Source organism: Columba livia, chromosome 2 (genome assembly GCF_036013475.1).
Source record: "Columba livia isolate bColLiv1 breed racing homer chromosome 2, bColLiv1.pat.W.v2, whole genome shotgun sequence".
In the NCBI taxonomy this organism is placed as follows: domain Eukaryota; kingdom Metazoa; phylum Chordata; class Aves; order Columbiformes; family Columbidae; genus Columba; species Columba livia.
The window spans coordinates 161852259-161867956 of record NC_088603.1 but is presented as its reverse complement, the minus strand read 5'-3'; the positions used below and the strand labels follow the sequence as shown (position 1 = coordinate 161867956).

The 15698-nt window shown below is 52.4% G+C and overlaps 2 protein-coding genes across 2 annotated transcripts; both read right to left on the bottom strand.

Annotated features, from left to right (window-relative positions):
• Nucleotides 1-563: 563 nt before the first annotated feature.
• LOC135578891 (feather keratin-like) lies at nucleotides 564-1460 on the bottom strand. The gene is made up of 2 exons (XM_065055265.1): nucleotides 1399-1460; nucleotides 564-1186 (listed from the first exon to the last, which is right to left on the bottom strand). Exon 2 carries the CDS (start codon nucleotides 1164-1166, stop codon nucleotides 864-866), a length of 303 nt encoding a protein of 100 aa, XP_064911337.1. The 5' UTR covers nucleotides 1167-1186; nucleotides 1399-1460; the 3' UTR covers nucleotides 564-863.
• A 6276-nt stretch (nucleotides 1461-7736) lies between these two features.
• LOC135578890 (feather keratin-like) lies at nucleotides 7737-8599 on the bottom strand. Its single transcript, XM_065055264.1, has 2 exons — nucleotides 8567-8599; nucleotides 7737-8353 (listed from the first exon to the last, which is right to left on the bottom strand). Exon 2 carries the CDS (start codon nucleotides 8331-8333, stop codon nucleotides 8031-8033), a length of 303 nt encoding a protein of 100 aa, XP_064911336.1. The 5' UTR covers nucleotides 8334-8353; nucleotides 8567-8599; the 3' UTR covers nucleotides 7737-8030.
• Between the last annotated feature and the right edge of the window lie 7099 nt (nucleotides 8600-15698).

The following is a 15698-nucleotide window of genomic DNA, read 5'->3' as shown; positions in this document are numbered from 1 at the left end:
GAAAAGACTTGACAGGAGGTTAAGGAAGGTGACTGTTCTTCTCTCCTCAGCACTGGTGAGGTCTCATGTGGAGTCCTGCGTGCAGGACTGAGTTCCCCAGTGGACGAAGGACATGGATGTATTATTGCAGTTTCATGAAGATGCTAAAGGGTGTGGAGCATCTTCCACTGAAGGAGAGGCTGAGAGAGCTGGGATGTTTAGCCAGGAGGCAAACAGCACATGGGGGATGTTATCAATGTGGAAATTTCAGAGGGGCGGAAATGAAGTTTATTTGCTGGGATACCTGGAGAGTCGTTCTGGGGAGGAGAGTTACTGATGTGTGTGCTGGCATGATCTTGTCCAAGATGTGCACAGGGAAGCATTGTCATGTGGAAGGCTCTGCTTGAGCCAGGGATGGGTTTGTGTCACATCCTGGAAGCCAGTGGGCACTAGTGTTGGTGGTGGCATATTTCCTGGAAGAGGTTGTGTTATTCTTTTCCACCCACCATCATGGGCTATTGAGTCCTGCTTGTTCTCAAGTGAAGTTGGACGAGCCGTGGGAGAAAAAGACAATAGGATGCATCTCAAGCTGGGATGAAGGAGAATTTTATTGAGGGAGAAAAGTGAAAAGGCAGGAGTGCCAAGTGGAACAGCACAAGTCTGAGGTGCAAAGAAAGATGTGGGAGAAGAGGAGAAGGACCTTCATCGAGGTACGCAGGCAGCCCAGGCTGGCAACTTCCCTGCTTCCGTGCTTGGTGCCTGCAGACGAGGAGCCGTGGACAGCAGGTCCATGTGCCAGGAAGGGCCTAGAGGTGCATGTCCTGAATGTGTGGCGTGGCTTCCAGGGTGTGTGTGGTTGGCATCACGGGTGGTGGCGAGAGCCCTTAGCAGATGTAGCCACCCCTTCTGCCGCCAAAGCAGCCCAGGCCTCCGAAGCCGTAGCCGAAAGCGCCGGAGTTGATGGCAACTCCCTGAGCGCCGAGTTCGTTGGCCACGGCAGCCGATGCGGAGGATCCGACGGCGGTGCTCTGGGGGTGGGAGGTGAGGATGGGTCCTGGCAGGGTGACCAGCACGGCGGGAGGCTGGATGACGACGCGGGAGTCCTGGCACTGCAGGGAACAGGGCTCGTTGCAGCTGTTGGCCAGCGGGGTGGGTCCGCAGGGGCGGCAGGCGTCGTAGCAGGCCATGTGTGTGGTGTGGAGGGGCCCTGGAAAGGACGAGAGGCTGTTGAGCAAGCGCAGGGGTGTGGGGGTGCGAGGAGCGGTGTTGCAGGAGGGCGAGGGAGTGGGGAGGCTGGTGTGGGGCTGTGGGGAGCGTGGCGGTGGGGAGGCGTGAGGGCTGCTGAGGCTGGGGCAGAGCGTGCTGGAAGAGAGGGGCCAGGCGGGGCAGGAGAAGGAGGGGAAGGGGGTTGAGGCTCACCTTGTTGAGCGCGGAGGGAGGAGAAGGCGTCAGGAGAAGTGTGTGAGGGAGAGAGGCGCTGGGCCGGCTTTTATGCTGGTCCCCGAGGGGCGGGACAGCCTTTGCGCATGGCGACAATTTGCAGCCAGTAGCTGTCTGATGCCACAGCCTGGCCAGGAATGAGGAGGGTGTGTTTTCCTTCCCACAATGCTCCAATTTCTTGTTCTTGTCTTGAGGACGTGTCCACTTGGACTTGGCAGCAGCTTTGAAGTGTGAGCATTAGAGGCCAAGGACTTGGCGTTGATGGCGCGTGTCAGGGCGGGCAGAGGACGCGGCCAAAGCGTAGAAGAAGGTGGGGTGTCGTCAGTGAGGTCATCCCATGGCACTCGTGTGGTTTGAGGGTGTGTTGTGAAGAGGGGGCCCAATTTCCTTGCAGCTCTGGCAGACTGGTGTGGGCTCTGGAGCTGTGCCAGGCATGAGGAGCTGCCTCTTACATGGTCTTTGGTCTGTCCCCTCTTTGCGAACATCTCTCTAAGCCTGTCTTTAGGCCTGGATTCCTGATTGGGTTTGATCTGTGCATGTCTTGGCGCCCCTCTTGCTTTTAAGCTTGTAGCTGTGTGGTTTTGTTATACATTCAGAATGTTTTGGACCAAGGGAGCTACAGGGATGGTTTCTGAGATAAGGCTCACAAGGATTCTGTAATGTTCATAGAGAATCCCTATTTGCAAAAACATGAAGCTGCGGGGAATAAGACATTCCTGCCTAAACAGAGAACTTTATCTAGATCTCTGGATAATAATGAGAGTATCTGACTTTTAGAGGAGGGGCAGGTAACTCAGGAGGACGACAGGGATGTCATGAGGTTATGCAGGGGGAAAATTAGAAATGCGAAAGCGTAGTTACAACATAATCTGGTTATTGTTATTAAATATAATAAAATTTTTCTAGAGATACGTTTCCAAAAAAAGGAGGGATAACGAGAATCTCCATCCTTTACTGGTTGTGGGGGCAATCACAAGACAAAATATGAAGAAAATAATGCCTTTTTTCATCTCAGCCTTTCTAATAAGACCAATTATTCTCTGGATACCAAGCCTCTGATGTAGAAGACAGGGAGCAGAACGAAGCACCCAGAATCCAAAGGGAAATGGTTGAAACCTCCTACACCAGTTGGACACAAATCTAGGGAGCCTGATGAGATCCAGCCAAGGGTACTGAGAGAACTGGTGAGGGTGCTGTCCAAGCCACTTTGCATCATTTATCTGCAGTCCTGGCTCACCAGGGAGGTCCTGCTTGGCTGGAGGTTGGAAAATGTGCTGCTTATGTAAGAAGGAGGGACAGAAAGAGGATCCGAGCATCTACAGGACTGTCAGTCTGACCTTGGTGCCAGGGCAGGTCATGGAGCAGATCATGTTGAGTGACATCACACTTCATGTACGGGACAACCCGGCAATCAGGCCCAGTCAGGATGGGGTGATGAAAGGCAGGTCCTGCTTGACCAACCTGATCTCCTTCTCTGACAAGGTGACCCACTTAGTGGAGGAGGGAATGGCTGTGGATGTTGTCTACCTGGACTTTATTAAAGCCTTTGACACTGATTCAACTGGAGAAAGTGGCTGCTCATGGCTTGGACAGGTGTGTCCTTCACTGGCAAAAAACCTGGCTGGATGGCTGGGCCCAAATATCTGTGGTGACTGGAGTTAAATCCAGTTGGTGGCTGCTCACAAGTGGTGTTCCCCAGGGCTCAGTGCTGGGGCCAGTTCTGTTTAATATCTGTCTCCATGGTCTGATGAGGGGATCGAGTGGACCCTCGGTAAGCGTAGCCTGGAGAAAGGGAGGCAGAGGGGAGACCGTCTCGCTCTCTACAACTAACTGAAAGGAGGTTTTAGGGAGGTAGGTGTCAGTGTCTTTCCCAAGGAAGAAGCATCAGGACAAGAGAAAATGGCCTCAAGCTGCACCAGGGGAGATTTACATTGGATATTAGGGAAATTTATTCACCAATATTGTTGTCAAGCATTGACTGCCCAGGGTAGTGGTGGAGTCATCATCCCTGGAGGTGTTTAAAAGATGTGTAGATGTGGTGCTTGAGGACATGGTTTAGTGGTGACCTTGGTATTGCTTGGTTAACAGTTGTGTTTGATGATCTTAAAGGTCTTTTGTACCTGAAACAATTCTTTGATTCCATTCAATGGCACCAGCCAGCTCCAACCAGACTGGTTGATGGTGAAACCTGAGCCAAGCAGCAATGGTGGTAGCACAGATGCGTGAACATCTTTAAGAAGGGGGAAAAGGACTGCAAAATTGTAACTGGAAGAGAGCGGTTATATATGTGAGAAAAAAATCTCTGCAGACAGCAAGGTCAGTGAAGAAGGAGGTGCAGGATGTGCTCCTGGTGCTGGAGCAGAGATTCCCCTGCAGCCCGTTGTGAACCCCACGCTGGAGCAGATTGTCCCACTGCAGCCTCTGGAGATCTCCCTGTCCTTACAAAGACTCAGGAGCCTTTCCTCAGATTTTCTCCCCTCATGCAGTTGAGGAGGGGGAGTGATAGAGCAGCTTGGTGGGCACCTGCCATCCAGCCAAGGTCAGGCCAGCCCAGAGCCCCATCTTGCCAGCAGAGCAGGGTCACAGGCTTGTTCCTGCTCCTGGTCCTCAGTGCCCCAGGCTGTGCCTCAGGGACCCCACACTGAGGGGGACGGTGACCTCACAAAGGGGCTTTCTGTGTGACCTCAGAGCACAGGGATGGTCGCTTGGTGTCCCCTGCACTGGTGCTCCATGGACCCTGCAGCAGGGAGGCTGGTGGTCCAGAGACCCCCTGCATGGGTCACTGTGTCACCCTGCTATGAAGATGGGATGCTCTACCCCGGGCTCCACCCTGTAACAAGGTGAGACAGTGGCCGGTTACTCCCTTGTAGGTGGAGCAGGGACTGTTCATCCAGGGTCACAGTGCAACAAGGACCCACACCTGGGTCAGCTGAGGACCCTACAGCAAGGGCGTTGTGACCTGGGTACCTTGTCTGGTTTGTACGGGTTCCTGGCAGGAAGGGGAGATGTGGAGATGGGATCCCACATGGGTGGACCTGAGAACCTGCAGGCCAGGCACAAAGTGCAGTGTCTGTTGATATATATTGATTTAGTGAATTTTTTTTCAGCGGCATTGGTATTTAATCAGGGCATTTTCACACCATCTTGCTTCTCTTAAGTCCCCCAGCTGCTGTCCTGCAAGGCCTTTGGTTTAGTTTTCAGTAGCATTTCTACTCATTCATTTCCTTGTTCACCCACCAGCCCTCCCAGCAGTTGTTTTGTGTTTGTCTGCTGAAGATTATCTATTTATTCTAGTGGCGCTGTTGATTTTCAAGTCCTGACAGGCACCTTCTGGAACCTTCCAGGGGCTTCTATAGCAGCTGTTGCCTGTCAGCTGCCCTCGATGGTCAAATTGTTATCTGCCCCCTGACTGGCAGGTTGTTACCTGCTGCCTGAAGGTCAGTCTGTTACCTGCCCCCTGACTGGCTGGTCAGTGAGTGCTGAGGCAGTGCCTGGCTGTGGGGAGGGGAGGCTGCGACTGGGGGCTGAGGCTGGTGAGGTCTGGGAGAGCTGGTGAGGCCGGTGAGAGGCCCAGGGGAGCGGGACCGGCAGGCAGGGGAGGCTGGTGAGTGACGGCTTTGGGGGGTGAATGTGGGGTGAGCACTGAGGGGTGAGGCCATTTCTGTGTGCAGGGTTTGTGGGGCCAGAGTGGGACTGGGCGTAGTGGAGGGGCAATGGGAGGCGTGCGTGCTGTGTGGGACTGTGCGCCTGAGAACCTGGTGGGGATGTCTGCATGAGAAAAGGTTGGTGAAGGAGAATAGATGACGCTACAGTGCTCCAGTTGGAAGGGACAGTGATTATTGAGTCCAAATTCCTGACCACGTCAGGGCTGAGTAGACGTTACAGTATGGTATTAAGGCAGTGTCCAAATGCCTCAGAAGCACCGACAGTCTCGGGGTATCGAACACCTCTCTAGGAAGCTTCTTCCAGTCTTTGACCACCAGCTCAGTGAAGAAATATTTCCTAATGTCAAGTCTAAACTTGCAGTGGTGCAGCTTTGAACCATTCCCGTGTGTCCTGTCACTGGATCTGATGGAGAAGAGCTCAGCACCTCCCTCTCCACGTCCCCTCCTCAGGAAGCTGCAGAGAGCAATGAGGTCGCCCCTCAGCCTCCCTCTCTCCAATCTAGACTACGTCATTGTCCTCAGCTGCTCCTCTAGGACTTGCCTTACATCCCTTTGACTGACTTTGATGCCCTCCTCTGGATGCTTTCAAGCACTTTGAGATCCTTTGTAAATTGTGGGGTCCAGAAGTTCCCACAGTACTCAAGATGAGGCCACACCAGCACAGAATACAGTGAGATAATAATCTCTTTGAGCCGCTGGTGATTCTGTGCTTGAAGCTTCCCGGGATGGGTTTTGTGCTCCTGACTGCCAGGACACACACTGCTGGCTCATGTTCAGCGGCTGTCAGCCAGTACTCCAGATCCCTTTCTGCAGGGCTGCTCTCCAGCCACTCTTCTCCCAGTCTGTACTTGTGTCCAGAATTGCTTCATTTCATGTGAAGGATTTGGCATTTGTTCCTTTTACATTTCATGCAATTGATGTTTGCCCATTGTTCTGATCAACGTTGATGGCTCTGCAAGGCCTCTTGTACCTCAAGAGAATCAACAGAACCTCAGAGTTTGGTATCATCAGAAAACTTGCTAATGATGCAATCAGCTCCTTCATGTAGATCGTAGATAAAAATCTGGAAAAGAGCTGGCTCTCGGACCGAGTCCTGAGGAACACCGCCGGTGACCAGTGACCAGCCATGCGTAGCCAGATTGCCTCCAACACTTTGAGCTCTGGCCTTCAGCCAGGTCTTCACACAGTGTACCAGGTCCCTGCTCATCTGACAGCTGGACAACTTGTCCAGAATTATGCTGTGATGGACAGGATCAAAAAACATGCTAGAATCAAGAAAAGCTACATCCATTTCCTTCTCTTCATCCACGAGGCAGGTGACCTTATTGTAGAAGAAGATCAAAATAACTAAATGTGACTTCCTCTTAGTGAACACATGTTGACTGCCTGATGCTTGCATTGTCTTTTAATTGTCTCTCAGCAGCACTCAGTTGTTTCTTCTCCATAATTTTCCAGGTACTGTGGTCAGACTAACAGGTCTGCAGATTCCTGGCTCTTCACTCACGCCCTTTTTACAAACTGGAATAACGTTGGCTGGCTTGCAGTGAGTGAGAACATCTCTGGCCTCCCAAGACCTGCCTGAATTCAGAGGAGGTGAGTGTCGTGAGGGTTGTTCACCGCATGAGCAGTGTTTGTCGGTGAGGAAGATGAGGTGGGGCAGGAAGGGTCTCTGTGCGTGTGTGTTGATGGTGCTGGAGCGCCTGGCAGGCAAGAGGCAGGTTGGGCCAGTGCAGGGCTGGGCTGGTGGAGCTGGTGAGTCGGGTGGACTCACATCTGCCCCCTAGAAAGGGGGGCTTGTGTATATGGATGTGTATAAATCAGTGGGAAAACGTGGTTTAAACACATGCTTGACGATGGAGTTTTCTCATTTCCTTGGCACAGGGGAGTCTCATGGAACTGAGCAAGGGGAGAGGCCAAGTCCTGTTCTGTGTAGGACTCAGAGCTGGCAGCAGGAATGAATGGGGGACAGTTGAACAGAAAACAGCTTGTCAGAGAAGGGTCTTGTGGTTCTGGTGGAGAAGAAATGGGCCCTAAGCTGGAAATGAACCCTCTACGCAAAAGGGGCCATCAAGTCTCCAGTTGAGAAAAGACTTGACAGGAGGTTAAGGAAGGTGGCTGTTCTTCTCTCGCCAGCACTGGTGAGGTCTCATGTGGAGTCCTGCGTGCCGGACTGAGTTCCCCAGTGGTTCAAGGACATGGATGTATTAGTGCACTTTTATGAACATGCTATAGGGTCTGGAACATCTTCCACTGGAGGAGAGGCTGAGAGAGCTGGGATGTTTAGCCAGGACGAAAAGAGCACATGGGGGATGTTATTAACGTGGAACTTTCAGAGGGGAGGAAATGAAGTGTATTTGCTGGTAGGGCTGGAGAGTCATGCTGGGGAAGAGACTTATTGATGTGTGTGTTGGCATGATCTTGTCCAAGATGTGCGCAGGGAAGCGTTGTCATGTGGAAGGCTCTGCTTGAGCCAGGGATGGGTTTGTGTCACATCCTGGAAGCCAGTGGGCACTAGTGTTGGTGGTGGCATATTTCCTGGAAGAGGTCGTGTTATTCTTTTCCACCCACCATGATGGGCTGTTGAGTCCTGGTTTTTCTCAAGTGAAGTTGGACGAGCCGTGGGAGAAAAAGACAATAGGCTGCATCTCAAGCTGGGATGAAGGAGAACTTTATTGAGGGAGAAATGTGAAAAGGCAGGAGTGCTAAGTGGAACAGCACAAGTCTGAGGTGCAAAGGAAGATGTGGGAGAAGAGGAGAAGGACCTTCATCAAGGTACGCAGGCAGCCCAGGCTGGCAACTTCCCCGCTTCCGTGCTTGGTGCCTGCAGACGAGGAGCCGTGGACAGCAGGTCCATGTGCCAGGAAGGGCCTAGAGGTGCATGTCCTGAATGTGTGGCGTGGCTTCCAGGGTGTGTGTGGTTGGCATCACGGGTGGTGGCGAGAGCCCTTAGCAGATGTATCCACCCTTTCTGCCACCGAAGCAGCCCAGGCCTCCGAAGCCGTAGCCAAAAGCGCCGGAGTTGATGGCAACTCCCTGGGCACCGAGTTCGTTGCCCACGGCAGCCGATGCGGAGGATCCGACGGCGGTGCTCTGGGGGTGGGAGGTGAGGATGGGTCCTGGCAGGGTGACCAGCACGGCGGGAGGCTGGATGACGACGCGGGAGTCCTGGCACTGCAGGGAACAGGGCTCGTTGCAGCTGTTGGCCAGCGGGGTGGGTCCGCAGGGGCGGCAGACGTCGTAGCAGGCCATGTGTGTGGTGTGGAGGGGCCCTGGAAGGGACGAGAGGCTGTTGAGCAAGCGCAGGGGTGTGGGGGTGCGAGGAGCGGTGTTGCAGGAGGGCGAGGGAGTGGGGAGGCTGGTGTGGGGCTGTGGGGAGCGTGGCGGTGGGGAGGCGTGAGGGCTGCCGAGGCTGGGGGCAGAGCGTGCTGGAAGAGAGGGGCCAGGCGGGGCAGGAGAAGGAGGGGAAGGGGGTTGAGGCTCACCTTGTTGAGCGCGGAGGGAGGAGAAGGCGTCAGGAGAAGTCTGTGAGGGAGAGAGGCGCTGGGCCGGCTTTTATGCTGGTCCCCGAGGGGCGGGACAGCCTTTGCACATGGCGACAATTTGCAGCCAGCAGCTCTTTGATGCCACAGCCTGGCCAGGAATGAGGAGGGTGTGTTTTCCTTCCCACAATGCTCCAATTTCTTGTTCTTGTCTTAAGGATGTGTCCACTTGGCCCTGGCAGCAGCTTTGAAGTGCGAGTATTAGAGGCTGAAGACTCGGCGTTGATCGTGTGTGTCAGGTCGATCACAGGACGCGGCCAGAGTAGGAGAGGTGGGGTGTCGTCACTGAGGTCATCCCACGGCACTCGTGTGGTTTGTAGTTGCATTGTGTGGATGGGGCCTCATTTCCTGCATAGCTGGAAGAGTGGTCTGGGCTTTGGAGCTGTGCTGGGCTTGAGGGTCTGCCTCTTCCATGGTGTTTGATCCCTCACCTGACTGCTGCCATCTCATTAAGCGTCTCATTAGGCCTGGCCTTTGGTCTTGATTGTGCTCTGTGGTTGTGTTGGTGCCCTATTTCTTGTAAGCTTATAGCTGTGTGTATTAATTTTATGCAGCACAGATTTTTTAGCATATGGGTGTCATGGTTTTCTTCTGTGAGAAGGTACCAGAAGATTCCCCATGTGTGAGGGACAGTCCCCGTATGCCAAAAGACAAGCTGGCAGATAAGCAGACTGGCCTGGCCTTAACTGAGAGGTTTGGCTTGAACTGATGAGAAAAAAGAGAGTTTTTGATGTCTGCCAGATAAGACAAGATACTCAGGAGGAACACCAGGGTATTTTGATGTTATTCATTGGGGAAATTAGAAGGGCCAAAGCCCAACTAGAACCTAATCCATCTCCTGCTATAGAAGACAATACAAACTTATTTCGGTATATTTTTTGCAACAGAAGGAGAGCTAAGGAGAATCTCCAACTTGTAGTGGATTCAGGGAGCAACCCATTTACAATGGATGAGGAAAAGGCCTTGATGCCTTCTTTATTTCAGTCTCTAAGCATAAAACCAGTTGTTCTCCGTGCACCGAGCTCCCTGCGCTGGAAGACGAGGATGGGGCATAGAACAAAGCCCCAGGAATCCAAGGGGAAATGGTTGGTGACCTGCTACACCACTTGGCCCACACACGTGAATGGGGCCAGATTGGTTCTCCCCAGGAGTTGAGAGAGCTGGCTGAGATGCTCCCCAAGCCACTTTGCGTCATATATCATCAGACCTGACTCTCTGGGGAGGTCCCCATTGACTGGAAGTCACCAAATGTGGCACCCATCTAGAAGAAGGACCGAAAAGAGGATATGGGGAATTACAGATGTGTCAGTTGGACCTTGTTGCTTTGTAAGGTCGTGGAACAGATTATCCTGAGTGCCATCACATGGCAGGTACAGGACCAGCAGGTCATCAGACCTAGTCAGCATGGGTTTATGAAAGGCAGGTCCTGCTTGACCAACCTGATCTCCTGGTATGAACAAGGTTACCCACTTTATTGGATGAGGGAATGGCTGTGTGTGCTATGTAGTAAGATTTTGGTAAGTCTTTGACATAATTTCTCCTGGAGAAAGTGTCTGCTCATGGCTTGGACAGGTGTAATCTTCACTGGCTAAAACACTGGCTGGAAGGCTGTGTTCAAAGAGTTGTGATGACTGGAGTTAAATGCAGTTGGTGGGCGCTCACAAGAGGTATTCCCTGGGGCTCAGTACTGGGGCCAGTTCTGTTTCTTCGTGATCTCGACCAGGGCATGGAGTGCACCCTTAGTAAGTTTGCAGATGACATCAAGTTGGGCAGGAATGCTGATGTGCTGGACAGTAAGAAAGCTCTAGAAAAGGATCTGGGCTGGCTGGATCGATGATAAGCTGCCAATTGTCTGAGGTTCAACAAGGCCAAGTGTCGGTTTCTGCACGTGCATCACCACCACCCCATGGAACACTAGAGGCTTGGTGGAAGACAGTTTGTAAAGCTGCCTGTTGGAAAAGGACGTGGGCTACTGGTGACCAGCTGGCAGAACATGAGCCAGCGTGTGGCCAGGTGGTCAGGAAGGCCAACAGCATTCTGGCCTGTGTCATCACAATTGTGACCAGCAGGAGCAGGGCGGTGAGCATCCCCCTGTATTTGGTGCTGGTGAGGCTGCACGCAGAATCTGGGGTTCGTTTTTGGGCCCCTAATGACAAGAAAGAGCTTGAGGTTCTGCAGCGAATTGAGAAAAGGGGAAGGAATCTTGTGAAAAGTCTGGAGCACAGTTGGGATGGGGAGCAGCTGAGGGAGTTGGAGGGTTCAATCTGGAGAACAGGAGGCTGAGGGGAGACCTTTCTCTCTGCAACTGCCTGAAAGGAGGTTGTAGAGGGGCGGGTGTCGGTCTCTTCTCCCAACTGACAGAACTGGAGAAAGTGGCTTGAAGTTGCCCCAGGGGAGGTTTAGTGTGGCTATTAGGAAAAATGGCTTTTCCTGAAGGGTTTTGGTGCACTGAAACAGGCTGCCCAGGGCAGTGGTGGAGTCACCATCTCTGGAGGTGTGCAGAAGATGCGTAGATGTGATGCTTGATGACAGGGGTTAGTGGTAGAATTATGTTAGGTTAATAGTTGTAGACTATTGTTGGGTTAACAGCAGGACTTGATGATCCAAAATTTCTTTAGTAACCCAAACAATTCTATGATTCTACAAGACTGGCCAGCCAGCTCCAAGGCAGTGTGAGCATTAGAGGCCAAGGGCTTGGCGTTGGTGGTGTGTGTCAGGGCAGGCAGAGGACGTGGGCAAAGCATAGGAGAAGGTGGGGTGTCGTCAGTGAGGTCATCCCATGGCACTCGTGTGGTTTGAGGGTGTGTTGTGAAGGGGGGGCCCCATTTCCTTGCAGCTCTGGCAGACTGGTCTGGGCTCTGGAGCTGTGCCAGGCATGAGGAGCTTTGGTCTTTGGTCTGTCCCCTCTTTGCTAACATCTCTCTAAGCCTGTCTTTAGGCCTGGATTCCTGATTGGGTTTGATCTGTGCATGTCTTGGTGCCCCTCTTGCTTTTAAGCTTGTATCTGTGTGGATTTGTTATCCAACACAGGGTTTTGGAGCAAGGGAGCTACAGGGGTAGTTTCTGAGATGAGGTTCACAATGATTCTGTAATGTTCGTAGAGAGTCCCCCAGGGCAATAATATGAAGCTATGGGGAAGAAGACCATCCTAGCTAGACAGAGAGCTTTAGCTGGAACTTGGTAAAACAATGAGAGTTTATGACTTTTACAGGAAGGGGCAGGTAACTCAGGAGGGACTACAGGGATGTCATGAGGTTGTGCAGGGAGCAAATTAGGATTGCAAAGACGCTACTACAACAAAATCTGTGTGCTGTTACAAAATACAATAAAATGATTCTAGACATACATTATCAACCGAAGGAGGGCTAATGAGAATTTCCATCCTTTACTTGTTGTGGGGGCAGTCACAGGGCAAAGGATGGGGAAAATGATTTCTTCCCCTTAGTCTTTCAGGTCATGGAGCAGATCATGTTGAGTGACATTACACAGCAAGTACAGGACAACCAGGGGATCGGGCCCAGTCAGGATGGGGTGATGAAAGGCAGGTCCTGCTTGAGCAACCTGATCTCCTTCTCTGACAAGGTGACCCACTTAGTGGATGAGGGAATGGCTGTGGATGTTGTCTACATGGACTTTATTAAAGCCTTTGACACTGATTCAACTGGAGAAAGTGGCTGCTCATGGCTTGGACAGGTGTATCCTTCACTGGCAAAAAACCTGGCTGGATGGCTGGGCCCAAATATCTGTGGTGACTGGAGTTAAATCCAGTTGGTGGCTGCTCACAAGTGGTGTTCCCCAGGGCTCAGTGCTGGGGCCAGATCTGTTTAATATCTGTCTCCATGGTCTGATGAGGGGATCGAGTGGACCCTCAGTAAGCGTAGCCTGGAGAAAGGGAGGCAGAGGGGAGACCATCTCGCTCTCTGCAACTACCTATAAGGAGGTTTTAGGGAGGTAGATCTCAGAGTCTTTCTCAAGGAAGAAGCATCAGGACAAGAGAAAATGGCCTCAAGCTGCACCAGGGGAGATTTACATTGGATTTTAGGGAAATTTATTTACCAATATTGTTGTCAAGCATTTACTGCCCAGGGTAGTGGTGGAGTCATCATCCCTGGAGGTGTTTAAAAGATGTGTAGATGTGGTGCTTGGGGACATGGTTTAGTGGTGACCTTGCTATTGCTTGGTTAACACTTGGGTTTGATGATCTTAAAGGTCTTTTGTACCTGAAACAATTCTTTGATTCTGTTCAATGGCACCAGCCAGCTCCAACCAGACTGGTTGATGGTGAAACCTGAGCCAATCAGCAATGGTGGTAGCACAAATGTGTGAACATCTTTAAGAAGGGGGAAAACGACTGCAAAGTTGTAACCGGAAGAGAGAGAGGGATGGATGGATGTGATAGAAAAAATCTCTACAAACAGCAAGGTCAGTGAAGAAGGAGGTGCAGGATGAGCTCCTGGTGCTGGAGCAGAGATTCCCCTGCAGCCCGTTGTGAACCCCACGCTGGAGCAGATTGTCCCACTGCAGCCTCTGGAGATCTCCCTGTCCTTACAAAGACTCAGGAGCCTTTCCTCAGATTCTCTCCCCTCATGCAGTTGAGGAGGGGGAGTGATAGAGCAGCTTGGTGGGCACCTGCCATCCAGCCAAGGTCAAGCCAGCCCAGAGCCCCATCTTGCCAGCAGAGCAGGGTCACAGGCTTGTTCCTGCTCCTGGTCCTCAGTGCCCCAGGCTGTGCCTCAGGGACCCCACACTGAGGGGGACGGTGACCTCACAAAGGGGCTTTCTGTGTGACCTCAGAGCACAGGGGTGGTTGCTTGGGGTCCCCTGCACTGGTGCTCCATGGACCCTGCAGCAGGGAGGCTGGTGGTCCAGAGACCCCCTGCATGGGTCACTGTGTCGCCCTGCTATGAAGATGGGATGCTCTACCCCGGGGTTCCACCCTGTAACAAGGTGAGACAGTGGCCGGTTACTCCCTTGTAGGTGGAGCAGGGACTGTTCATCCAGGCTCACAGTGCAACAAGGACCCACACCTGGGTCAGCTGAGGACCCTTCAGCAAGGGCGTTGTGACCTGGGTACCTTGTCTGGTTTGTACGGGTTCCTGGCAGGAAGGGGAGATGTGGAGACGGGATCCCACATGGGTGGACCTGAGAACCTGCAGGCCAGGCACAAAGTGCAGTGTCTGTTGATATATATTGATTTAGTGAATTTTTTTTCAGCGGCATTGGTATTTAATCAGGGCATTTTCACACCATCTTGGTCCTCTTAAGTCCCCCAGCTGCTGTCCTGCGAGGCCTTTGGTTTAGTTTTCAGCAGCATTTCTACTCATTCATTTCCTTGTTCACTCACCAGCCCTCCCAGCAGTTGTTTTGTGTTTGTCTGCTGAAGATTATCTATTTATTCTAATGGCGCTGCTGATTTTCAAGTCCTGACAGGCACCTTCTGGAACCTTCCAGGGGCTTCTAGAGCAGCTGGTGCCTGTCAGCTGCCCTCGATGGTCAAATTGTTATCTGCCCCCTGATTGGCAGGTTGTTAGCTGCTGCCTGATGGTCAGTCTGTTACCTGCCCCCTGACTGGCTGGTCAGTGAGTGCTGAGGCAGTGCCTGGCTGTGGGGAGGGGAGGCTGCGACGGGGGGCTGAGGCTGGTGAGGTCTGGGAGAGCTGGTGAGGCCGGTGAGAGGCCCAGGGGAGCGGGACTGGCAGGCAGGGGAGGCTGGTGAGTGACGGCTTTGGGGGTGAATGTGGGGTGAGCGCCGAGGGGTGAGGCCATTTCTGTGTGCAGTGTTTGTGGGGCCAGAGAGGGACTGGGCGTAGTGGAGGGGCAATGGGAGGCGTGCGTGGTGTGTGGGGCTGTGAGCCTGAGAACCTGGTGGGGATGTCTGCATGGGAAAGGGTTGGTGAAGGAGAATAGATGACACTACAGTGCTCCAGTTGGAAGGGACAGTGATTATTGAGTCCAAATTCCTGACCACGTCAGGGCTCCGTAGACGTTACATTATGGAATTAAGAGCAGTGTCCAAATGCCTCAGAAGCACCGACAGTCTCGGGGTATTGAACACCTCTCTAGGAAGCTTCTTCCAGTCTTTGACCACCAGCTCAGTGAAGAAATATTTCCTAATGTCAAGTCTAAACTTGCAGTGGTGCAGATTTGAACCATCCCTGTGTGTCCTGTCACTGGATCTGATGGAGAAGAGCTCATCACCTCCCTCTCCACGTCCCCTCCTCAGGAAGCTTCAGAGAGCAATGAGGTCGCCCCTCAGCCTCCCTCTCTCCAATCTAGACTAAGTCATCGTCCTCAGCTGCTCCTCTAGGACTTGCCTTACTTCCCTTTGACTGACTTTGATGCCCTCATCTGGATGCTTTCAAGCACTTTGAGATCCTTTTTAAATTGTGGGGTCCAGAAGTTCCCACAGTACTCAAGATGAGGCCACACCAGCACAGAATACAGTGAGATAATAATCTCTTTGAGCCGCTGGTGATTCTGTGTTTGAAGCTTCCCGGGATGGGTTTTGTGCTCTTGACTGCCAGGGCACACACTGCTGGCTCATGTTCAGCGGCTGTCAGCCAGTACTCCAGATCCCTTTCTGCAGGGCTGCTCTCCAGCCACTCTTCTCCCAGTCTGTACTTGTGTCCAGAATTGCTTCATTTCATGTGAAGGATTTGGCATTTGTTCCTTTTACATTTCATGCAATTGATGTTTGCCCATTGTTCTGATCAAGGCCTCTTGTACCTCAAGAGAATCAACAGAACCTCAGAGTTTGGTATCATCAGAAAACTTGCTAATGATGCAATCAGCTCCTTCATGTAGATCGTAGATAAAAATCTGGAAAAGAGCTGGCTCTCGGACCGAGTCCTGAGGAACACCGCCGGTGACCAGTGACCAGCCATGCGTAGCCAGATTGCCTCCACCACTTTGAGCTCTGGCCTTCAGCCAGGTCTTCACACAGTGTACCAGGTGCCTGCTCATCTGACAGCTGGACAACTTGTCCAGAATTACTCTGTGATGGACAGGATCAAAAAACATGCTAGAATCAAGAAAAGCTACATCCATTTCCTTCTCTTCATCCACGAGGCAGGTGA

Bases quoted from the DNA above. Each gene is read 5' to 3' on its own strand.
- LOC135578890 (XM_065055264.1), bottom strand. From the start codon at position 8,333: ATGGCCTGCTACGACGTCTGCCGCCCCTGCGGACCCACCCCGCTGGCC.
- LOC135578891 (XM_065055265.1), bottom strand. From the start codon at position 1,166: ATGGCCTGCTACGACGCCTGCCGCCCCTGCGGACCCACCCCGCTGGCC.